Source organism: Halichoerus grypus, chromosome 2 (assembly GCF_964656455.1).
Source record: "Halichoerus grypus chromosome 2, mHalGry1.hap1.1, whole genome shotgun sequence".
Lineage (NCBI taxonomy): Eukaryota > Metazoa > Chordata > Mammalia > Carnivora > Phocidae > Halichoerus > Halichoerus grypus.
Genome location: NC_135713.1, coordinates 52,706,688 through 52,732,839, shown reverse-complemented (window position 1 = coordinate 52,732,839; position 26,152 = coordinate 52,706,688). Strand labels below are relative to the sequence as shown.

General features: G+C 36.2%; 1 protein-coding gene across 1 annotated transcript in view; it reads right to left on the bottom strand.

Annotated features, from left to right (window-relative positions):
• The window catches only part of HMMR (hyaluronan mediated motility receptor), a 30,831-nt gene extending 5,047 nt beyond the window's left edge, over positions 1–25,784 (bottom strand). Inside the window, exons 1-13 of the mRNA XM_036103230.2 lie at positions 25,741–25,784; positions 23,476–23,664; positions 22,211–22,297; positions 22,020–22,120; positions 20,307–20,381; positions 19,996–20,174; positions 19,422–19,570; positions 15,009–15,223; positions 12,830–12,946; positions 5,869–6,015; positions 5,415–5,567; positions 5,228–5,327; positions 4,383–4,559 (exon numbers count right to left, since the gene is read on the bottom strand). Coding sequence (XP_035959123.2) covers positions 4,383–4,559; positions 5,228–5,327; positions 5,415–5,567; positions 5,869–6,015; positions 12,830–12,946; positions 15,009–15,223; positions 19,422–19,570; positions 19,996–20,174; positions 20,307–20,381; positions 22,020–22,120; positions 22,211–22,297; positions 23,476–23,652 — 1,677 coding nt within the window. The 5' untranslated portion in view covers positions 23,653–23,664; positions 25,741–25,784. The remainder of the gene's footprint in view (positions 1–4,382; positions 4,560–5,227; positions 5,328–5,414; positions 5,568–5,868; positions 6,016–12,829; positions 12,947–15,008; positions 15,224–19,421; positions 19,571–19,995; positions 20,175–20,306; positions 20,382–22,019; positions 22,121–22,210; positions 22,298–23,475; positions 23,665–25,740) is intronic.
• Positions 25,785–26,152: the final 368 nt, after the last annotated feature.

The window sequence follows — 26,152 nt, the reverse complement described above, 5'->3', positions numbered from 1 at the left end:
CACATACAACAACATTACAAAGGATAAAATACTTAGGAATAAATTTAACAAAAGAAGGGCAAAAGTTACATTTTGAAATGGCCAAAACATTATTGAAAGAAATTAAAGATCTAAGTAATTGGAAAAACATCTCATGTTCTTGGATCAGAAGATGTAACACAGTTAAGGGGCACCTGGGTGGCTCGGGCGTTAAGCGTCTGCCTTTGGCTCAGGTCATGATCCCAGTGTCCTGGGATTGAGCCCTGCATCAGGCTCCCTGCTCGGCGGGAAGCCTGCTTCTCCCTCTCCCACTCCCCCTGCTTGTGTTCCCTCTCTCGCTGTGTCTCTCTCTGTCAAATAAATAAATAAAATCTTTAAAAAAAAAAAAAAAAAGATAGCAATACCCCAAGCCTATCTACACACTCAGCATAATTCCCATGTAATTTTATTTTTTTATTTTATCTTATTTTTTAAAGATTTTATTTATTTATTTGACAGAGAGAGACACAGCAAGAGAGGGAACACAAGCAGGGGGAGTGGGAGAGGGAGAAGCAAGCTTCCCGCCGAGCAGGGAGCCTGACGCGGGACTCGATTCCAGGACCCCCGGATCATGACCTAAGCCGAAAGCAGACGCTTAACCGACTGAGCCACCCAGGCGCCCCTCCCATATGAATTTTAAATGAGTTCTTTGTAAAAGTTGAATAGCTGGTTTGGGAATTCATACGGAATTGCAAGGAACCCAGAATAGTCAAAACAATCTTGAAAAAGGAGAAAGTAGGATGATTCATGCTTCATGGTTTTAAAACTTACTACAAATCAACAGTAATCAAGACAGTGTAGAAGTACAAGGATAGATCAGTGGAATACATTTGAGAGTCTAGAAATGAACCATAAATAAACGGTCAACTGATTTTCAACAAGGGTGTCAAGACCACTCACTGGGGAAAGAATAGTCTTTTTAACAAATGGCATGAGAACAACTAGATATCCACATTCTAAAGAATAGAGTTGGGCCCTTACTTCACACTGTATATAAAACCCTCAAATGGATCAATGACCTAAATATAAAAGTTAACACTGTAAAACTCTTAGAAGAAAACAGGGATAAATCTTCATGACCTAGGATTTGGCAAAGGATTGTTAAATGTCAAAGAACAAGAAACAAAGGAAAAAATAGATATGTTGGACTTTGTCAAAATTTTGTGCTTCAATGAACATCATTAAGAAAGTAAAATGACAATGTACAGAATGGGAGAAAATATTTTCAAGTAATACATCTGATAAGGATGAGTATCTTTATAAACATATAAAGAACTCCCATAATTTATTAAAAAAACAAACAAACAGTAATCCAATTAAAAATGGGCAAAGGATATAAATAGACAGTTCTTCCAGGAAAGACATACAAATGGCTGATAAGCACAAGAAAAGATGGTCAACATCATTAGTCATCAGGGAAATGCAAGTCAAAACCACAATTAGGTATCTTTTCACATCCACTAGTATGGTCAGAATGAAGAAAACAGGTAATAAGAAATGTTGGTGAGGATGTGGAAAAACTGGAACTCTCATATATTGCAGGTGGAATATAGAAAGATACAGCTGCTTTGGAAAAGAGTTCCTCAAATGATTAAACGTAAAGTTACCAAGCTACCAAGCAATTTCACTTGTAAGTATAACCCAAGAGAAACCAAAACATATGTCCACACAAAAACTTGTACATGAATGCTTATAGGAGCATTATTCATAATAGCCCAAAGGTGGAAACAAGTCAAATGTCTATCAACTGACAAATGGATAAATAAAATGTGACATATCCACACAATGAAGTATTATTAGGTCATAAAGAGAAATGAAGTACTCATACATGCTACGACATGGATGAACTTTGAAAACACTGTTAAGCAAAAGAAGCTAGTCACAAAAGACCACATATTATTTGAGTGCACAAATAGGAAATATCCAGAATAGGGAAATTTATAGAAACAGAAAGTAGATTAGTGGTGGGAGGGGTGAATGAGGAGATAGGGAGATGACAGTTAAAAGGTAAGGGGTTTCCCGAATAGCCAGAGGAATGTTGAAAAAGAAAAGCAAAGCCGGCGGCATCACAATTCCAGACTTCCAGCTCTACTACAAAGCTGTCATCATCAAGACAGTATGGTACTGGCACAAAAACAGACACATAGATCAATGGAACAGAATAGAGAGCCCAGAAATGGACCCTCAACTCTATGGTCAACTAATCTTCGACAAAGCAGGAAAGAATGTCCAATGGAAAAAAGACAGTCTCTTCAACAAATGGTGTTGGGAAAATTGGACAGCCACATGCAGAAGAATGAAACTGGACCATTTCCTTACACCACACACAAAAATAGACTCCAAATGGTTGAAAGACCTCAATGTGAGACAGGAGTCCATCAAAATCCTAAAGGAGAACACAGGCAGCAACCTCTTCGACCTCAGCCGCAGCAACTTCTTCCTAGAAACATCGCCAAAGGCAAGGGAAGCAAGGGCAAAAATGAACTATTGGGACTTCATCAAGATAAAAAGCTTTTGCAAAGCAAAGGAAACAGTCAACAAAACCAAAAGACAACTGACAGAATGGGAGAAGATATTTGCAAATGACATATCAGATAAAGGGCTAGTATCCAAAATCTATAAAGAACTCATCAAACTCAACACCAAAAGAACAAAGAATCCAATCAAGAAATGGGCAGAAGACATGAACAGACATTTCTCCAAAGAAGACATCCAAATGGCCAACAGACACATGAAAAAGTGTTCAATATCGCTCGGCATCAGGGAAATCCAAATCAAAACCTCAATGAGATACCACCTCACACCAGTCAGAATGGCTAAAATTAACAAGTCAGGAAATGACAGATGTTGGCGGGGATGCGGAGAAAGGGGAACCCTCCTACACTGTTGGTGGGAATGCAAGCTGGTGCAGCCACTCTGGAAAACAGTATGGAGGTTCCTCAAAAAGTTGAAAATAGAGCTACCATATGATCCAGCAATTGCACTCCTGGGTATTTACCCCAAAGATACAAAAGTAGGGACCCGAAAGGCTACGTGCACCCCGATGTTTATAGCAGCAATGTCCACAATAGCCAAACTGTGGAAAGAGCCAAGATGTCCATCAACAGATGAATGGATAAAGAAGATGTGGTATATATATGCAATGGAATATTATGCAGCCATCAAAAGGAATAAGATCTTGCCATTTGCAACGACGTGGATGGAACTGGAGGGTATTATGCTGAGCGAAATAAGTCAAACAGAGAAAGACATGTATCATATGACCTCACTGATATGAGGAATTCTTAATCTCAGGAAACAAACTGAGGGTTGCTGGAGTGGGGGGTGGGGTGGGAGGGATGGGGTGACTGGGTGATGGACACTGGGGAGGGTATGTGTTCTGGTAAGTGCTGTGAATTGTGCAGGACTGTTGAATCTCAGATCTGTACCTCTGAAACAAATAATGCAATATATGTTAAGAAAGAAAAAAAGAAGAAGAAGAATGTAGCAGGAGGGGAAGAATGAAGGGGGGGAAATCGGAGGGGGAGAAGAACCATGAGAGATGATGGACTCTGAAAAACAAACTGGGGGTTCTAGAGGGGAGGGGGTTGGGAGGATGGGTTAGCCTGGTGATGGGTATTGAGGAGGGCACGTTCTGCATGGAGCACTGGGTGTTATGCACAAACAATGAATCATGGAACACTATATCTAAAACTAATGATGTAATGTATGGGGATTAACATAACAATAAAAAAAAAAAGAAAAAAAAAAAAGGTAAGGGGTTTCATTTTGAGGTGATACAAATGTTCTAAAATTGACTATGGAGATGGTTGCATATCTGTGAGTGTACTAAAAACCAGAGTTGAATACGCTAAATGGGTGAATTGTATGGTATGTGAATTATATCTTAATAGAGGTGTTAAAAAAAACTTAAATGCTTAGCTATCTTTTTCTTAAGTAATCTCTACACCCAATATGGGCTCGAACTCATGACCCTGAGATCAAGAGTCACACGTTCTACCAACTGAGCCAGCCAGGTGCCCCAAATGCTTAAACTATTTTTGAATACGGCTTATCTTTATCATATTTATTTATACCAAGGACTTTGCTATTTTGCAAATAGAAATGGATGTGTAAAGGTTTATGAACTCTTCCAATTACACTAGTGATTTTCAATATACTAATGAGGTAGTTGGAAAACCTGAGAACATTAATAGCCATCTGGTCAACACTCTAAAATAAACCCATAATTCTCAGATGGATGTTCCTCTATAAACTTAGTTTTTTCCAATACCAAAGTCCTTCCTTAAACTCAAATTTTATAGTTAGAATAACAAATGCCCCACCCTAATACCTTCAATAGAACTAAGTGTTATTTTACAAACCGATTTGAGTTGGCTATTTTCATCTTTCAGTTTCACAACATGCTTGATTTTTTGCTTTAGATTTTGATGACCCAGTAATTTAGCATACGAATCTCTTAGTTTATTTAGTTGTTCCTGAGCTGCACCATGTTCATTCAACAAAGCCTGTTTCTCTGCTTCAAATGCATCCAGTTGTAGCTGAAAAAGATTTTTTTTATAGACTTAGAAATGTTAAATTTACTTGTCTCATATAAACTACAAAGGAAACTCAAGTACCAAAAAAAAAAAAAATGATGGACAAAACCAGATCATGCTGACATATCCTCAGGGCTCTCCATAAATTCTGTGAGACTCTTTAAAAAAACTTTGGTGTATTTCATTTTTAAGATCACTAAAGCAGTGGGAAAGAATCAGGGAAAGAAGGCCAGCTAGCCAGTCTAATCTGTGTATCAGCCGGATCACCATGTCATAACCAATACTGTCCTCCCACTTTTTTAAGTGCTGAGATTAGCATTTATCCTTTTTTATTTTAAGATCAGTATATTAATTTGAGAAACACAAAAAGATCATAACAAAATTAAGGATCACAAATTTACATAAATTATCGAAAATTTCTATCAGGAGAGCCTTCTAAGCTATCAAGTCTCTTATTAGAAGGTAATTTTTAGCCTATAAAGACTACACAAAAAAATGTATGCATAATAATTAAAAAAAATTTATAAGTCTCCTTTAATAAGGAGTTAAATTGGCACTGTAAATATACAGCAAAATGATCTTTCAGAAAAATCAAGTCACTGGGGTGACTATGACGGAACAAGGTGAATGCCTAAAACAAACACAAGTGAGTATAGACCCAACTGACAAACCTGAAAAGGTTTCGTTTTATTATATAGTTCTTCATAAAGGAGACGCCACTTATTCATTTCCTCAGTTAACTCTGCCACTGTGATTTCTTTTCCAGCTTTTCTGTAAGGGGAAATGAAATTTAAAAACACAGTGTATTAGAAAAAATTACTGAGGTTATATGGCAGTCAGGTTCTAAACCTAGATTACCTTGCTTCTTCCTCTTCCAGTTGTTTCTTGAACTCTTCACCTTGTTGCTTGAGTTGGTTCTGCAAGTCAGTTATTGTTTTAAGAGAAGAGACTGTGATTTCTTTAATTTCTGCTTCTTTAAGTGCTAACTTGGTCTGCAGATCTAGAAGCATCCTTGAGTTTGAGAGAGAAGAGTCCACTAAACATTTTATAGCCATTTTAGTAACTTTTCCCCCCTTTTTTACTTAAAAAAACAAAAACAAAAACAAAAACAAATGAAACAAAACAACTCAAGGAACTCTCCAAAAATTGTACTTTTTTAACTGTGTAAACTCTTAATTTGCAATTGAAGATCACCCAAAGCAAGTCATGAAATTACAATTCCTTGCATCATTTAGTAGCTGGCTTTCAACATTAAATTATCTTAATGGTTCTAACGCTACAAGTGTGGGCAGGTTTTAGTTCTCCCACATACCTTACGTATTCTTGATTTGAGGTCTCAGTTGCCAATATCAGATAATGAATGTCCTCTGCACTTTTCTCGGCCTCGGCCACTTTTTCCTGAAGTGATGAGTTCTCCAGCTTAAGATCTTCTATCTCACTAGCTGTTAATGCTTTATAACTTATTAAAAGGAAAATAAAAAGTTGAAGGATTTTTCTAACTACTGTATGCATGATAAATATATAGCTCATTAGTTTATATTTTATACGGTTTAAGGTAACACAAACAAAACCTTATAAACCATGCATTTACACAGGTAAGAATTCAGTATTCTGAGGTCAGTACTAATGAGCTTATATGGCATACGCTGTTCATTTAAAGAAAAAACAAATCGAGTGCCTACTATGTGTATGAAGTATACCAAACATGAAAATTACTCCAAAACAAATAAATATATGATCCCTGCACCTATTGTCACAAAGTTTATGATCTTGTGGGGAAGACAGGGAAATGCCTCTCCAGGTCTTCACAAAAAAATGTGAAAATATATGTATAATAAGATTTGTGTTATGAAGAAAACTAGAGGGGCGCCTGTGTGGCTTAGTTGGTTAAACATCTGCCTTTGGCTCAGGTCAGGATCTGAGTTCTGGGACGGAGCCCTGCAAAGGGCTCCCTGCCCAGCAGGGAGTCTGCTTCGCCCTCTCCTTCACACCTCCCCCATACTTGTGCACGCCCGCGCATTCTCTCTCTCATAAATAAGTAAATAAATCTTAAAAAAAAAAGAAAAGAAAAGAAAAAGAAAACTAAAGAGCAGAAAGCTGACAAACAGGGGAACGTACTGTTTTGGCGATTCAGAAAAGGCCTTTCTGAGGAATTTATAGTTAGGCTGAGATGTGATAGGTAAAGAAAAGTTAGCTAGGATTCAGGTGAAAGTGGTTCAGAGGGAAAAGATGCATATGTACTCTGAGGCAGGTAGAACACAGTGCTAAGAGATGAGACTGGAATGTAATGAAGCAGGGATGCAGGAGCAGATGCTAGAGGCACGAGGCCAGTCATCACTGTGGAGTACATCAGCCCAGGGGAGTGGTAAAGGACGGTTAGACAAGGACTTGGCAATGGAAAGATGTGAAATCTCTTTTGAAGGCAGAATTGCAAATTTCATGAAATAGGTTGGATGTTGGGAGAAAGGGAGAGAAAATGATTAAAGATGACTCTCAGAGTTATGGAATGAGAAGCTGGAAAGAGGGAGATGTCACTGACTGAAATAAAAAGGAATGAGGGAAAGGTAGAAAGAGACAAAGAAAATCAAGAGTTGTTTTGGACAGGTTAATGTTACATGGTAGGGAGATACCTACTTTGAGATGTCAAGTAGGCAGCTGGATATATGGGTATAAAGCTGAAAGAAAAGATCAGGTTTGAAGAAATAAATTTTAATGCTATTAGCATACTGATGGTGAGTGAAGTCATAGAATGGCTAAAAACTTCCCAAGGCACAATTTTTCAAAGTAGCAGGAAAGGAAATCCCTTCACAGGGTTGAAAACACTACTAAAATATAATTTTTATTTATGCTTGAACATATATAAATAGAAATATATGTACACATATACATTATAGGTACACATATACATTATATGCAGTAGATTATCCATATGGAAAAACAAAAATAAATTTGTTCCCTATATCACTGCACACACAGAAATCTGGATGGAGAAAAGAAACTTAAAAATAAAAGGTAAATACCTTTATGTTCTTGGGATAGAAAGAAGTTCTTAAACTACACGCAAACATGTTCATATAAAAATCTATAAATTCAAACATTAAAATCAGGACGCCAGGGTGGCTCAGTTGGTTAAGTGTCCAACTCTTGATTATGTCTTGGGTCATGATCTCAGGGTTGTGGGATCGAGCCCCGCATGGGCTCAGTGGGGAGTCTGCTTCTCTCCCTCTCCCTCTGCCTCTCCCCGCCCCACTTGTGTGTACTCTCTTTCTCAAATAAATAAATCTTAAAAAAAAAAATTAAAATCAAGAATTTCCATTCATCAGAAGAAACCACAAAGAAAATGAAAAGATAAGCCACACTTTGGTAGAAGATATTTACAACCCATAATGCTGATAAAAACTTTACAATCAGGAAAAGATAGTAATTCTATAGAGAAATGAATAAAAGTCATATATAAGCCTTTTATAGAAAAGGGGAGGTGGATTATCCCTAGGAAAAAGTCATTTTACACTAAGTACACTGGTAAAATTTAAGAAATCTAACAAGCTTTGGAGACGAAGTAGATCAATGGTTGCCCGTACAACACTAGTGAAGGTGTAGATTCTCCCTGCCACTTTGTAAAGCAATTTGGCATTAAATTTTAAAGTTGAACATTCACATTTGTAGGACTTCAGAGTAATTCTTATACATGTATACTAGGAGACTACAAGAATATTCCTAAGAATACTATTAATAGTAGCAAAAGATTCTATGAAACTTTTAAAGAGTTACTATCTATTCTTCTCAAACTATTCCAAAAAACATAAGAGGAAGGAAAACTTGCAAATTCATTCTGTGAGGCCGGTATCACCCGAGTACCAAAACCAGATAAAGACACCACACAAAAAAGAAAACTACAGGCCATTATCTCTCATAAATATAGGTGCAAAAATCCTCAACAAAATATTAGCAAACTGAATCCAACAATACATTAAAAAAAAATCAAACACCACGATCAAGTGGGATTTATTCCTGGGATGCAAGGGTGGTTCAATAGTCACAAAACAATCAACATCACATCAGTAAGAGAAAGGATGAAAACCATATGATCATTTCAATTGGAGCAGAAAAATCATTTGACAAAGTACAACATCCATTCATGATAAAAACCCTCTGCAAAGTAGGTCTAGAGGGAACATACCTCAACATAATAAAGGCCTGATATGAAAAACCTACAGCCAACATCACACTCAATAGTGAAAAATGGAAAGCTTTTCCCCTAAGGTCAGGAACAAGACAAGGATGTCCACTCCACCACTTTTATTCAACATAATACTGGAAATCCTAGCCACAGCAGTTAGACAACAAAAAGAAATAAAAGGCATACAAATTGGTAAGGAAGTGAAACTCTCACTATTTAGAAATGACTTGACATTATGTGTAGAAAACCCTAAAGACTCCACCAAAAAACTACTAGAACTGATAAATGAATTCAGTAAAGTCACAGGATACAAAACCAATGTACAGAAATGTGTTGTATTCCTATACACTAATAATGAAGCAGCAGAAAGAGAAATTAATAAAATACCATTTATAATTGTGCCAAAAACATTATCTGGGAATAAACTTAGCCAAAGAAGTCAAAGGCCTATACTCTGAAAACTATAAAACACTGATAGAAAAAATTCAAGACAACACAAAGAAATGGGAAGACATTCTATGCTCATAAGTTGAAAGAACAAATATTGTTAAAATGTCTATACTGCCCAAAGCAATCTACAGATGTAATGCCATGCTTATCAAAATACCAATAGCACTTTTCACAGAAGTAGAACAAACAATCCCAAAATGTGTGTGGAACCACAAAGACCTTGAATAGCCAAAACAATCTTGAAAAAGAAAAACAAAACTTGACGTACCACAATTTCAGATTTCAAGTTATATTACAAAGTGGTAGTAATTAAAACAGTATGGTACAGGCATAAAAACAGACACATAGATCAATAAAACAGAACAGAAAATCGGGAAATAAACCCACAATTATATGGTCAATTAATCTTGGACATAGGAGGAAGGAATATACAACGGGAGAAAGACAATTTCTTCAACAAATGGTGTTGGGAAAACTGGAGAGCTACATGCAAAAGAATGAAACTGGACCACTTTCTTTCACTATACACAAAAATAGACTCAAAATGCATTAAAAACCTTGATGTGAGATCTGAAACCATAAAAATCCTTGAAGAGAGCATAGGCATTAATCTGACATTGGTTGTAGTAATATTTTTCTAGATATTCTCCTGAGGCAAGGGAAATAAAAGCAAAAATAAACTATGCAGACTACATCAGAATACAAGGTTTTGGCACAGCAAAGGAAACAATCAACAAAACTAAAAGGTGGGAGAAGATATTTGCAAATGACATCCGATGATGGGTAGTATCTAAAATATATAAAGAACAGATACAACTCAATGTCTAAAAAACATATAGTCCAATTAAAAAATGAGCAGAAGACATGAACAGACATTTCTCCAAAGAAGAGATCCAGATGGCCAACAGACACATGTAAAGATGCTCAATATCACTCATCATCAGGGAAACACAAATCAAAACTACAACAAGATGTCACCTCACACTTACCAGAATGGCTAAAATCAAAAACACAAGAAATAACAAATGTTTATGAGGATGTGGAGAAAAAGGCACCCTCTTGCACTACTGGTGGGAACGCAAACTGGTGCAGCCACCGTGGAAAACAGTATGGAGGTTCCTCAAAAAATTAAAAATAGAACTACCCTATGACCCAGTAATCACACTACTAGGTATTTTCCCCCTAAATATAAAAGCACTAATTCAAAGGGATACATGCACCCCTATGTTTATAGCAGTATTATCAACAATAGCCAAATTATGAAAGCGGCCCAAGTGTCCACTGATAAATGAATGGATACAGAAGATGTGGTAGATATATACAATGGAATATTATTCAGCCATAAAAAAGAAATGAAATCTTGCTATTTGCAAAAGCATGGATAGAGCCAGAGAATACAATGCTAAGTACACTAAGTCAGAAAAAGAAAAATACCTTATGATTTCACTCATGTGGAATTTAAGAAACAAAGAAGCAAAAATAAATAAATAAATAAAAAAGAGAGACACAGAGAGAGATAAACCAAGAAATAGACTCTTAACCACAGAGAATAAACTGATCGTTACCAGAGGGGAGGTGGGTGAGTTAGTGGGGGGGATAGGGGATGGGGATTAAAGAGTACACTTATCATGATGAAAAAATAAATAAATAAATAAAATAAATAACGAAAGAAATGAAAAGCCACCCAAAAGCCCAAAGTGAGAATGGGTAAATTGTGGTAATATTAATAAAATCAAATATTCTACAGCAATTACTATGAACAAACTATAACCTCAGTCAACAATGTGATTCAATTCTTGAAACATACATAATGCAGAATATAAAGACAAGTCTCAGGAAATGTCATACAGCATAATGACATTTTTTGGCAAGGTTCAGGAAAAAGGCAAAATTACATAATATATTTGTATGGCTACACATGCTATAAAATTATACACAGGAAAAAAGTGAGGAAATTATTAATGTAGGCTTTAAATGGTGTTATCTATTGGTGGAAAGCAGGCAGATGGGACAGTAGAGGAACTCCTATATAATACTAAGTTGTTGAAATCTTTTGGCTACTGGTTTGGTTGTCTTACTGGCTCATGCATGTTGATTTTATCTTTATGTTTTATAATTTATGTGTTGTATACCTTTTGTATTTATTAAATATATTAAAATAGATATAAGACAAAGAGACCTCATCCCCAAATGCTCTAAATATAATAAAAATGTTTATATCAATATGCTCTTGGTGTGAGATGCACACAAATTTCTTTAATTATCCCCTGCAATTTGTAGTCCCCCCAAAAGAAGCTTTTTTTTTTAAAGGGAAAATAATAAGTAGATGGAATAGGAAGTGAGGAAACGGATACAGTAATTATAGAGAAGCTTCTACCAAGACAAGCTACAAAGATGAGTAGAATTTTGGATGAAGAAGGGTGTTGGGATTGAGAGGTGTTGCTGGATAGCTGCAGAAGGAAGTGGGGGGGGTCAAAGGAGTTAATAAAATTTATATATTTTAAAGGTTTTATTTATTTGAGAGAGAGAGAGAGAGAGCATGCATGAGTGGGTGGGGTGGGGGAGGGGAGGAAGGGACAGAAAAGGAAGGAGAGAAAGAGAGAAAGAATCCCAAGCAGACTCCACCTTGAGCGTGGAGCCTGAAGCGGGATTTGATCTCATGACCCCGAGATCATGACCTGAGCTGAAACCAAGAGTCAAATGCTTAACTGACTGAGCCACTCAGACACCCCTAAAATTTAAGTATTTTATATTCATATTTTTAAGATTTATTTATTTATTTATTTATTTTTTAAAAGATTTTTTAATTTTTATTTATTTGACAGAGAGACAGAGAGAGAAGGAACACAAGCAGAGGGAGAGGGAGAGGGAGAAGCAGGCTTCCCGTGGAGCAGGGAGTCCAATGCGGGGCTTGATCCCAGGACGCTGGGATCATGACCTGAGCCGAAGGCAGACGCTTAACGACTGAGCCACCCAGGCGCCCCAAGATTTATTTATTTATCTGAGAGAGTATGCCAGCAGGGGGAGGGGCAGAGGGAGAGAGAGAGAGAGCAAGAGAAGCAGACTTCCTGCTGAGTGTAGGGCTTGATCTCATGACTCTGAGATCATGACCTGAGCCGAAATCAAGAGTTAGACACTTAAATGACTGAGCCACCCAAGTGCCCCTAAAATTTATGTATTTTAAAGATAAATGCATTAACATGTTTTAATATTGACTGAAACAAATCCACCTGAAAGGTTGAAAAGGACAAATGGAATAATGTCACTGAAGGCTAAAAGACTGGAACACTTCTCCTGTAACAGGTGGGAAGATAGGATGACCAAAATGCAGGTGCGTTTACAGGTTTGGTAATGAGGAGATAAAAGCTTTAGAATTCTTCATGAGGAAAAAGATGGTGTCAGGAGAGTAAGACAGAAGTGCCAAAGGTTTGAGAGCACATGAAATTTGAAGGGGATGGCAGGAAAGGAAATTTGTATAAATATTAAGATTACCAGGGAACCCTAAATGCCTATTTATGGTTGGTCATTATGGAAGTTATAGTAATACCAACCACTCTATTTGTGTGATTATTTTTTCAGACTTCACTAAACACTCCTCCCCACTCATATTATATTTCAGAGTGCAGGCTCCCAATAAAAATACCTTTCAAATTGAGCAGTAACATCTCCAAGGTTTTGCACTGTACTATCATACTTCTCCTGTAAAAGCAGGGTGGCCTGACTGTGAGCAGCATTAGTTTTTTCCAGTTCAGCTTCTTTCCTAAGGAACAATTAAAAGATAAAACACTAATTACAAATCATTATTCCAAGAAAGGGATTAGTATTTACCTTTTGACACTGTGGATCATGTGTCCAATGTCTGCATCTTTGTGTACGCTACTAGATAGCTTAGATTTAACTTTATGATCTGCTTCTAATAGCATGTTTCTTTATGCACTAACTTCTCTTCTGGCTTCATCTTATCTTTCCTGCCCTTATTTTACTTTTTTTTAATCCTAATTTACTCATTTTTAAATTTTTCTTTCAATATTATATGTACTTATGTAGGTAGTTAAAATTTTTTTTGGGGAAGAAGGTAGGGTAAAAAGACTCTAAAACAATCTTAACTGCAGCAAACAAAACTAAAGAATGTGAAAAATTAGCAGTTAAAAAGCACTCGGATTGAATAAAGTCTTTGCATTTAAACATTTAAGAAACACTAAGTGTCTTTACACTTGGTATTTCTTTGAAAAAAGAGTTTATAGGACTATGTAGACTTATTTTATTTCAGTAAACCACATAATAAATTGTTACTATTCAAAGATTCAATAACTTATTTGGTACATTATTATTCACCTATAGGCTAAGTCAGACAGAGAAAATAAACAACTAATCAAATTCCTTCTATAATGAGTATGGGATTTAAAAAATCTACATGCCAACAGCTGAAAGCAATCACATATAGTAAAGGATTTATGACAAAAATATTCTCTTCCCTGCCCCATAGAGAAATCACTTTCAATTTTCTTAGTTTTTCTCTTATGCCTAAAATTTCCAGGCTGGATGGAACTTTAGAGATCATGTCATTAAAACCCCTTTATTTTGTATCTAATGAAATAGAAAGTTAAAGAAATTAGAATTGTCTTGCTTAGAATCACAGAGCTGGTTAGAAGACCCAGCAATAAAATCCTTATCTCCTGAACTCTGTACCCAATTCCTTGAGTTAGAATAAATGATTGTCTCAACCTTCTTTCCTCCCTGAAACTGACATCATCTACTCAGTTTCTTAAAGTGCTCTTTCCTGAGACTGGCTCCAGTATGGAACAATTCCCCCTAATAACACTTTGGTAATGCTCCCCTCCAAAGCAGGCATAAAACCTTTGTGTCCTTTTTATCACTGATCACCACAAGAAAATAGAAAAAGGATTTTAGTAAAAATATCCAACAGGAGACAGATACATAGTTGTGAGATACATTACAATTCTGTAGACTCATGTATAGTTCTTGGTTCTTTCTTAGAAATATTTTTAGTAAGGAAATCCCAAGGATTCAAATAACATAATTATTTTTAGTTACAACTTGAACTCAAGAATCAACCTGGATATTTTAAATAAATATAGTGGAGAAGGATGCATAATGTAATAAAAATAATACGGAATTAGAATTAAAAAAAAGTCCAAGGGGCACCTGGCTGGCTCAGTCAGTGGAGTATGTGACCCTCGAACTTGAGGTTGTGAGTTCAAGCCCCACAGTGGGCGTGGAGCCTACTTTAAAAGAAGAAAAAGGAAAAGTTTGAGATCTCTTAAATTTCTTATTTTTGAATATTTCCCAGGTTTGGTTATTTTTTTCTCATTTTGCTTTTTTGATTGCTACTTCTGATTATTTGTGCTCCCTCAGAAAAGGTAATTAAAGGTATGACTTATGCTATGTAATCTAATGTACACGTGGGCAAAAAATGGAAATGTTTCTTAATAAAGGGTGGGATTCTCACCTTTTTTTTTCTTCTTCTAAATCTGTTATTGCTATAATGCTGACATCCAATAATTTTAGATAACATATGAGCAGTAAGGGAACCCCAAATTTTGGTCATTTGTTTATTAACATCCTTTTAAACTTCTGGCCTTAAGAAAAAGAAAGAAGCTATGCTTCTAACTTCGGCTGTCATACTTGTTTGCATACACATTCTATGCGTATATTTTACCTCTCTATTCCTCACTTGTAAAATAATTCCAACCTCACTTACTCGCATGATTGACCTGAGAATCCTGAGAGAATGTACTGGAAAATACCTTTTAACATCTGAAGTCATATTAAACACGAGGTCTAATATTATTAATACAAACCCTCTCAGCTTCTCTTCTAGGAGTTTTAGTTCTTCAGCTCGAGATTTTGTTTCCTCTTCCAACTGCCTAACTAGCCTTTCAGCTTGTTCCTCCTTTTGCTGTAATTTATCTAGCTCATCCAGTACTTGCTTTAATTCTTCCTCAAAGAGATTCCTCTCTTTCAACATTTCCTCTTGAAAAGAACATAGCTTCTGTTGAAGACTGGAGGACAATTCCTACATCCAAACAGAAAACCACTGAAATAGTATGAAATGGCATCATGAGGCTTTTACTTAAGCACAAAAAAGAAGTACAGATAATAAAGTATGAATACTAAATTCATGAGCTTCAAAGAAACTTGAAAAATATAGATATCCACCTGCATGTTGTCATGGATTATATCCTGCACTGTGTTAACACTGTGGTAAATGTTATTTCAGTCTTTTTTCTATGCATTGCACACCCACAACACATTCCTTGTAAAACTAAAATTATAATTTACAACTGACTTTCAGCATATATTTTTCTCAGATGATACTATATAAAAAGTATACTATGGGGCGCCTGGGTGGCTCAGTCGTTAAGCGTCTGCCCTTGGCTCAGGTCATAGTCCCAGGATCCTGGGATCGAGCCCCACATTGGGCTCCCTGCTCGGCGGGAAGCCTGCTTCTCCATCCCCCACTCCCCCTGCTTGTGTTCCCTCTCTCGCTATGTCTCTATCTGTCAAATAAATAAATAAAATCTTAAAAAAAAGTATACTATGATTTTGATAGTATATAAATGTATTTTAAAGTTATATAATATACAAATAAATCACCACTGTGAAAAAATTCTAACATTAAAATAAAGTGAAGAAGACACAAATGGAGAGATAGTCTGTCCTCATGGATTGGAAAAATTAATATTGTTAAAATATCCATACAACCATAGCAATCTATAGATTCTATGCAATCCCTATCAAAATGGGAATTTTCATAGAAATAGAAAAATGCTAAAATTCGTATGGACACACAAAAGACCCTGAATAACCAAAGTGATCTTGACAAAGAAGAACAAAGTTGGAGGCCTCATGCTTCCTGATTTCAAACTATCTTACAAATCTATAGCACTCAAAACAGTACTGGCATAAAAAGAGACACGTCAAGGGGTGCCTGGGTAGCTCAGTTGGTTAAGCATCTGCCTTCAGCTCAGGTCATGATCCCGGGGTCCTGGGATGAAGCCCCACGTAGGGCTCTCTGCTCAGCAGGGAGCCTGCTTCTTCCTCTCCCTCCGCCTGCCTCTCTCTCTCTCTGTGTCAAATAAATAAAATCTTTAAAAAAAAATGGACAATCGATCAATAGAATAGAGCCCAGAAACAAACCCACACATTTAGTCAATTAATTTATGATAAAAGAGCTAAAAATATACAATGCGGCAAGAACAGTTTCTTCAATGAATGGTATTGGGAAACTGGAAAACCACAAGCAAAAGAAGGAAGGTGGACCTATTATCTTATACCATAAACAAAAATTAACTCAAAATAGATTAAAGACTTGAATGTAAGACCTGAAACCATAAAACTCCTAGACGAAAACAGAGTAAGCAACTTGACATTGATCTTGGTGATGATCTTTTGGCTAGGACACCAAAAGCGAAGGCAACAAAAGCAAAAATAAACAAGTGGGACTGTATCAAACTAAAAAGCTTCTGTAGGAAAGGAAACCACCAGAAATTGAAAATGTAACCTACTAAATGGGAGAAAATATTTGCAAATAATTATCTGATAAGGGGTCAATATCCAAAATATATAAAGAACACTTACAGTTCAAAAGCAAAAAAACCCCAAACAATCTGATTAAAAACTGGGCAGCAGATGTGAATAGACATTTCTCCAAAGACATACAGATGGCCAACAGGTACATGAAAAGATGCTCAACATCACTCATCGTCAGGGAAATGCAAATCAAAACCACAATGAGATTCACCTCACATCTGTCAGAATGGTTATTATCAAAAGGAAAATAAACAGGGGTGCCTGGCTGGCTCAGTTGGTAGAGAATGTGACTCTTGATCTTGGGGTCATGAGCTCAAACCCCACGTTGGGCATAGAGATTCCAAAAAAAAAAAAAAAAAAAAAGGACAAGAAATAGCAAGTGTTGGCAAGGATGTGGAGAAAAGGGAACCACTGTGCACTGTTGGTGGGAATATCAATTGGTGTAGCCACTATGGAAAACAGTATGAATGTTTCTCAAAAAATTAAATATAGAACTGCCATACAATCTAGCAATTCCACTTCTAAGTATCTGAAGAAAATGAAAATACAAACTTGAAAAGATATATGCACCCAATGTACATATCAGCATTATTTACAATAGCTAAGATACGGAAAATACTTAAATATGTACTGATGGATGAATGGATAAAGAAAATGTGGTATATACACATGTGGTAAATAATATGAATATTATTTAGCCATAAAAAAGAAGGAAATCTTGCTATATGTGATGCTATGGATGGACTTTGAGGATATTGTAATAAATAAGTAAAAGAAAAATACTATATGATCTTATTTATATGTGGAATCTAAAAACAAATAAAAAACCCAGCTACAGAGAACAGATTGGTGGTTGCCAGAGGTGGGTGTGGACAAAATGGGTGAAGTCAAAAGGTATAAACTTCCAGTTATAAAATACTTCAGTTATGGGGATGTAATGTACAGTGGGGTGACTATAGTTAACAATACTGTATTGCATATTTGAAAGTTGCTAAGAGAATAGATCTTAAATGTTCTCCTCAGAAGGAAAAAAATTCTTTAGCTTATCTATGGTGATAGATGCTAACTAGACTTATTGTGGTGATAATTTTGCAATACACACAGGTATTGAATTGTTGTGTTGAATACCGGAAACTTATATACTGTTTTATGTCAATTTATACCTCAACCGAAAACAAAAAGAAAAACCTGGTATAGATGTGCCCAGAGCACTTAATGAATGAAAACAGGGCCCTTTGCCTTTAAAAAGAATGTTCACTGTAAATAAGCATTCCCTCCATCTTTACACTCCTAACAATGCATTTAGGAGACACATCTCTTAGATACTAAGATACAAAAAAACATTTGGAGGTCTGCCAACAATAAATGCAGTTGCGGGACTGGATGGCAAAAAAAATAACAAAAAACAAAAAGAACCCAAGTAAAGTGAAAATTGCCTCTGATTATACCCCACCCCAATCTTAGTTTTCTCACTATAGAGATAACCACTAGTTTGGTATACATGCCTTCTGGTCTTTTTCTATACACTTATGTACTTAAAAAAAAAATACACACACACACACACATAAATAATATAAGCTACATATGTAAAGGTCATTTAAAAAAATCCTAAAAATAGTTTTTGAGATCTTTAAGTCAGTATATATAAATCTACTTAATTCCTTCAGTGTTGCAGGTTGCCCAACAATATAGTATTTCCTATCTGTGCATTTGAGTACCTATTTGCTCCACTCTCATTAACATGTTATATATTATCAAATGTTTTAATTTGTACTAATCTTGTAAGGGAAAAACAATTATCTCAATTTCTTTATTACTAAGGTAGAGCATCTTTTCATCTTTATAGATTATCTGAATTTCTACTTCTGAGAATGATGAATTTCCATCCTATGCCCATTTTTTTTTTTAGTGAACTGTTTTTCTCACCAATATGTACATTATTCTTTATGTAATCCAGATTTTTAAAAACTGTCACTTTTGTTTCACATGCATTTAGACACTATTTTATAACATAACTGTAAATGCCCAAGTAGTAATCTAACACAGAATGTGCAAGAAAAATATATATATATCTTTAAGATTTTATTTTATTTTATTTTATTTTTTTTTAAAGATTTATTTATTTATTTGAGAGAGCGAGAATGAGAGAGAGTACACGAGAGGGGGGAGGGTCAGAGGGAGAAGCAGGCTCCCCGCCGAGCAGGGAGCCCGATGCGGGACTCGATCCAGGGACTCCGGGATCATGACCTGAGCCGAAGGCAGCTGCCCAACCAACTGAGCCACCCAGGCGCCCTTTAAGATTTTATTTTTATTTTAAGATTTTATTTTTAAGTAATCTCTATACCCAACGTGGGGCTGGAACTCACAACCCTGAGATCAAGAGTCATATGCTCTACCGACTAAGCCAACCAGGCATCCTACAAGAAAATATTTTTAAACAGTTTTCTTATTTTGGTTCATCAGTTGCTTATAATTTTTTCACATTATCAATCACCCTGTCATGAACATCTCTGCAGATAAATCTGTAGCATAGACAGGACTATTTACGCAGGATAAGATGCTAAAAATAGAATTGTCAGCGTGAAGGACATATACAATTGAAAGGTTTTCTGATATACGTGGAAATGAATGACATACAATAAGCACAAGTTGTTTTCTTTTTTTATATTGTAGTAAACTACCTTCTCTTGTTGCAGAAGTGAATCAGTCTGTAATTCTTTTTGTTGTAGTTTTTCATGTTCCTGTTTTTCAAGAGTAAGTTTCTCCTTTAAGTTTTGCATTTCAGAATTTAGAGTTTCATCCCGTACTCTATCCCTGTTGACAAGGTCTTCTATAAAAGTGAAAAATGCTGAAATTAGATACTAACTTTGAGAAACTGGATTTCCATATTTTTTGTTATTAGCATGTTACACAGATCAAGTATTTCGAAAGAAGTAAAGCCAAAACATAACTCTGAGGTTCGTATCATTTTATATATATAATATAGTATATATTCTATTGTACAAAATAAAACCTCGAACCCTGGTTCTGTATCTTCTCATTTTAAATGGCCACCCAATGGGGAAGTCAAGAACTGCACCACTGTATGTATTTCAATGAAGACAAGCAATATATTGAAATAGAGAACAAACATTATAAAAGATAAAAATTCCCATATAGAGAACAGGATTTTTATGTTGTTTACATAATTATTAAAAAATGTTTTCATATAGCAGTACTTTCCTTAAATATTGTACATATTACTTATCTAAATACCTTTTTCTTTTTCGAGCAGCTGACACTTAGCATTCAGGTCTTCTACTTGTTTAGAAAGTAAAACAACATTTTCCTCAAGAGACTGCTTAAGGCTTACAACTTCATGATTCTTTTCTTTCAAATCTTCTTCTAACTGGGCAATATCTAGCTTGTATTTTTCCACTTGATCTGATGCACAACTGCATTAAAACAAATTATTTTGAAGAGCACATAATTTAGGCACAGAGAAAATTAAATGAAAAAGGATGAAATGATGTATTCATCACTATTCAACAAAATAAGGTCCAATTAAAAACTACTATTCATATTACCTAATTTCTTCGATGTATTCTAAGAGTTTTTCTGTTTCAGATTTTTCATCAATCTTTTCCTTCTCTATCGAAACACTGAAAAAAATGGCATTATGAATATGTACAATAGTCACACATAATGCTTAATCTGTACCAAATAATGCTGTATCAGATAGGCTGTCTCTAGAGTCCAAATTCTTCTTTTTTTTAGTGTGTGTGTGTGTGTGTTTTAAAGTTTTATTTTTAAATAATCTCTACACCCAATGTGGGGCTCGAACTTACAACCTTGAGATCAAGAGTCGCATGCTCTACTGTAGCATCCAAATTCTTAACCATCATTTTATGTGACCTCTCAAATTGACAATTTAAAATATTCAAATAGGAAACTGAAGTTTTGGTTTTTTTTTAAGCTTTCCAAATAAATTCTGATAAAATTATGATGATGATGATAATTATCACCTATAAAATCCTGAGTGTTAGAAATGATCTTTCTTGTAGCTTTCCTGGCTTCCCTACCCACCGCACATACAAAATAGCATTTTGTTGCTATTAAGCCTTTGTTTTAGGTTGCCTTTCTTCTAATTACTCATGTGTTTACCTCCTCCAAACAATTCAAACAATGAGCAAAAAACTTAAATAGACGCCTTATAAAAGGATTTATATGAATGGTCAGCGAGCACAGAAAGAGAAGCTTGACCCTTATACTAACAAAATGACAAATAAGACACTACTTCCTACCTACTAGAAGGGCCAAAATCAAATAGACTGACAATATCAAACCTTGGAGAAGAAGTGGAACAACTGGAACTATCATACGCTGCTAAGTGCGACTGTAAAATGCGACAACCACTTTTGAGTTTTTTAACACATTATACATATACTACACTACCCTATGATCCAGGAATTCTAATCCTAGATGTTAATTCAAGAGAAATAAAAACTTATGTCCAGAAAAAGACATGCATAGCAGTCTTATTCACAACAGTCAGAAACTGAAAACCCAAATGATGATCAACAGAGAAATAGTAAACAAATGGAGCTAAATTCAGGTAGTGGAACACTACTCAGAAATAGAGGAACAAATTATAATACAACAGCTTAGATGAATCTCAAAACATTATGTTAAACAAAAGACATACACGCACATACTGTGATAACCATCCCCCACGAAAGGCCGAACTAATTATGATGATGGAAGTCAGAAAGTGGCTTCAGGGGTTGGGGGACATCACAATGGGGAAGGGCAGGGGAGCAGGAAGGGGCAGGAAGGAATTTTCTGGAAGGATGGCAATGTTCTCTATCTTGTTTGGGTGGTGATTACAGAGGTGATTACAATTGTCAAAAGTCAACAAACTGAATACTTATGCTCAGTATATTTTTTTGTAGGTAAGTTACAGCTCAGTAATAAAAAGAAGGCTAGGATTTGCATTAATCACAGCTTCCTATACCAATATTCCTCTATTTTGGTCTACCATCTCCATAAGATGGTGCTACTACAAAGATTATGAAGCCTTTCCTCATCATTTATACAGAAGATGGACAAAATTAAAACATTCATACATCTTTTCAGCATAAAATGTTTGGGAATCATCAGGGCTCCGCTGAAGAAGAGAAATAGGGCAAGCAGGGATCAATGACATAAGCGAAGGAAGGTTCAGTCTCAGTAAACAAGAGCAGGGTGAGAGGTAAATCAAGAATTAGTTACACTTAATAATTTCTTTTTTAGTCACTCACAGTTTCCCCTCAAGTTGTGCTATTTTCCCCTGAGACTCCTCAAGATTCTTCTGAGTGACCTGCAGCTTCACCTCCATGCCTTCCTGTTTAGCCATCACACTCTACACAACAGAAATATCTGTTTTAGGAAATGAGAGATTGTTCAGACCCCCAGATCCAGACACAGCAAACTCACCAAAGATATCACTCACCCTCATCTTTGTTTCTCTTTTGTTTCTAAGTTTCATTAACTCGAGGCTTAGAATTCTCATAGTCTTCTGGTTACTATCTTCAGAAAACTAAGTACAAGAAACATAAAAAATTCAGAAATATTTTCTACTAGGTCCTACATAAAAATCACAGAAATATTGATTATTCTTTTACTGGAACTATTATTTACTTATGTTATACTCTGGTAGAGAAAATAGGCTTTGACCACACCAGAATTACAGATTTTATGCTATTACTGCTCTTGTCCCTCTTCTTGATTAATATGACTTTCTGGTTTATTTATTTAATTTTTGGGGAAGGTTTTATTTTTAAGTAATCTCCACCCAATGTGGGGCTTGAACTCACAACCCCGAGATCTGGAGTTGCATGCTCTACGGATTGAGCCAGCCAGGCGCCCTTTTCTGGTTTATTTTTGAGAGCAGCTTGGGTGGTCACCTACCTCTGCATGCTGAAGAGTCCACTGCAAGCCTCTATAACAAGCTTCTTGGGGAGGATTCTGTCAAGTGTGCTTGCTTAGCAAAATGCATCTGAATTGCCTGATCTCTTTGGAAATATGTAGGCTACAGGGTCCATCCCAGGCCTACCAAATCAGAATCTCCCTCAGTGGGACCCAGGAATCTGCTCCCTGCCCCAAGCTTGATTCTTATGCACCCTCGCTCCCTTTGTAATCAAAGAGCTCAGCACATTACAGGCCCTGAGTAAGTGACTGTTATCGAACTGAACAGTGATTTACAGCCTCCTCCTACTTCAGACAAAAGCAGATGACCATGTTATGTCCTTTAAGATCTATTAGTATATTAATATTAATAAACAAAATTTATCTATTAAACATATTTAGTCCACAAATTTATTCATTTCCCACTTCACTTCCAAAAGGATTTGAGATGGAAGCCTGCTGTTATGCTATTATTTATTTCAGAGAAAGATCTTTAAAGTGACCTCTAGGTGTAAATTTTGCAAGTTTTATTAATGGCCTTATTTATTGGGGGTAACTCTGAAGAAGGGTGACAAAATATCAGACATTAAAACAAAAGTAACTTGTTTGTTTATGCCCTCTTATACCATAATAAAAAAGGTACCATAATAAAAAAGATAATAATTCTTTTTGGAAGCAGCTTAACATTTAAGGTACATTTGGTGAAGGAAAAAGACTAAACTAGAGCCTAAAATTCCAAACAACTATATAGGAAAAAAAAACATGTTTTTAATTTATTCAATTGTAAGTATTATTATCAGGTTCAAATACCTTTGATTTTAGTAGCTCATTAGTCCTGGTTAACTCAATAAGCTGTTTTTCTAGTGAAGCATTACTTGCAGAGAGAGATGTTTTCTCCCTGACTGTAGCATTTAGCTTGGCCTCCATTTTCTCCAACTCAGCTTCCAGATCCTGGATCCGCTTGTCCTGAGCACCACGTTCCTGCATAAGAACACGAATCTGGACAGAAACAAGATGATAAATGAATGAATCACCAATACAGTGCCAATGAAACTATATGCTATTGATAATGAAACATTAAAGTTCTAGAAAAACCCCTGTGACATGATGCTCTTAGATATTCCGATTTTACTAGCTGTTTCAACAGTCATATTTATGATAGGTCTTAAAAATCTGTAAGAGTATTGTCAGATCTTCTGATTTCACTACATAGGCCAGAAATCTGAATTTGTTTTGTATGAAATTCTACTCTACATGTTGCTAATTAATTCAAATTAAACAAACTACAAATACTGTGGGGTTTAAATAAAATAGAGCTGTATTTGTCTAAAATCTCTATTCTAAAAGATTAAGAAATTGACACAAATTACCAGTTCTGATCTTGGCACTGCCACTCACTCACCAGCCATCTCTCTGAGACTCAGCTATCACATCTCTAAGTATCAATCCCTCTATTGTAGGCATGTGTCCTCAATAAAATGATGGCCAATATAACTAAATACTAAAAGAATCAGAGCAACCAGGGCAGAGATTTGCAAAGTTAACTTGACATATTCTTGGTCCTAAGCCAACATTTAACTATAATCAATGAAAGTTGTAATATGTCAAAAGAATATATGCACTAAAAAGAGTTGGTGAGCAATGGAAACATACAAAAAAAAGACTGCCAGAAAAGCAAAGCTGGCAGTGACTATCTTACCCCTGCTTATGGAAGTAAGTGGGTTTTTTTTTTTTTAAGATTTTATTGATTTTATTTTATATATATAGAGTGAGAGAGCGGGGGGAAGGGCAGAAGGAGAGAATCCCAAGCAGACTCCACACCGAGCGCAGAGCCCAACCTGGGGCTCAATCCCATGACCCCTAGATCACGACCTGAGCCAAAATCAAGAGTCGGATGCTCAACTAACTGAGCCACCCAGGCTCCCCAGTAAGTGGGTTCTTCAAGTCACCTCTGCTCGGTAGAGACTTCTGCCATGGTAGAAATGTACTGTCTAGTATGGGAACCACTCACTGCAGTGCCTACTGCGCATTTAAAAATGTGACTAGTGTGATCAAAAAATTGAGTTCTTACTTTAAGAAGTCTCAAGTGGTGAGTGGCTACCATATTGGACAGGACAGTTCCAGGTTCACCCTCCAGCTCCATTTTATCCTTGAATAAGACATACATATACCTACAGTGCTGAGGATGTGTCCGGTTAGCACAACTTTTTCAGAGTTCAACTAACCTGCTAGGATTTCATGCTCATTAAGAAATTCTCTAGCTAGTCACTGTCTTAACATATAGATTAGCATACAGGAAGAGTGTGCGCTGAGTAAATATAAATATCTGACCCATGCATAATTGTGATAAATCAATGCAGTAATTTTTAGTTATCAATTTTTCATTGAAGTGGGTTATCTTGAATCTGTCCCTTAGTATGCTAACAAACTTGATTTTTTTTTTTAAGATTTTATTTATTTATTTGACAGAGAGAGACACAGCGAGAGAGGGAACACAAGCAGGGGGAGTGGGAGAGGGAGAAGCAGGCTTCCCACGGAGCAGGGAGCCCGATGCGGGGCTCGATCCCAGGACCCTAGGATCATGACCTGAGCCGAAGGCAGACGCTTAACGACTGAGCCACCCAGGCACCCCAATAAACTTGACGTTGCCAGCATACCACATGGACAACCAGGCTCTGAAACATGGTATCTAAGGAAGCTAGGGAACAACAGTTAACTGGCAGGCATTGGTCCTGATGGTAGGCCTTGCCCATCTGCTATAGAACTCGCCAAACTGCACAACAGAATCCCTGTCTCTTAACTCTAAGTAACTCTTTCCATTTTATTTTATTATTTTTAAAGATTTTAGTTATTTATTTGTCAGAGAGAGAGAGTGCACAAGCAGGGGGAGCGGCAGGCAGGGGGAGAAGCAGGCGCCCCGCTGAGCAAGGAGCCCAATGCAGGACTCGATCCCAGGACCCTGGGATCATGACATGAGCGGAATGCAGATGCTTATCCGACTGAACCACCAGGCGTCCCAACTCTTTCCATTTTATAGCACATTTGTTTTTCAATTAAGTTGAAAGCATTGCTTACCTCTTTTTCTAATATCTTCAAATCTTTATCATTCTTTTGAGATTCCTTCTATTTAAAAGTCAAAGAACAGAGATAAGCAAATTTAAGTGCCACAAATATCACAGATTTGATTTTCAGTTATAAAAAAAGATTAAACACTTTAATTTCTCTTACTTTTCTTTTTTTTTTTTTTTAAGTAAACTCTACCCCTCAGTGTGCAGCTTGAACTCACAACCCCAAGATCAAGATTCACAGGCTCTACTGACTGGGTCGGCCAGGCACCCCTTTCTTTTTTTTTCTTAAAGATCTAATTGGCTTCATTAAGCAATTCATGAATCAGGCAGCATCCTATCTAGCAAGTAGAGGGGAGCTCCTCATCAAACAGTTAATTTCTATTTTAAACATTTCACTGAGCCTATTAAACATTTTGTAG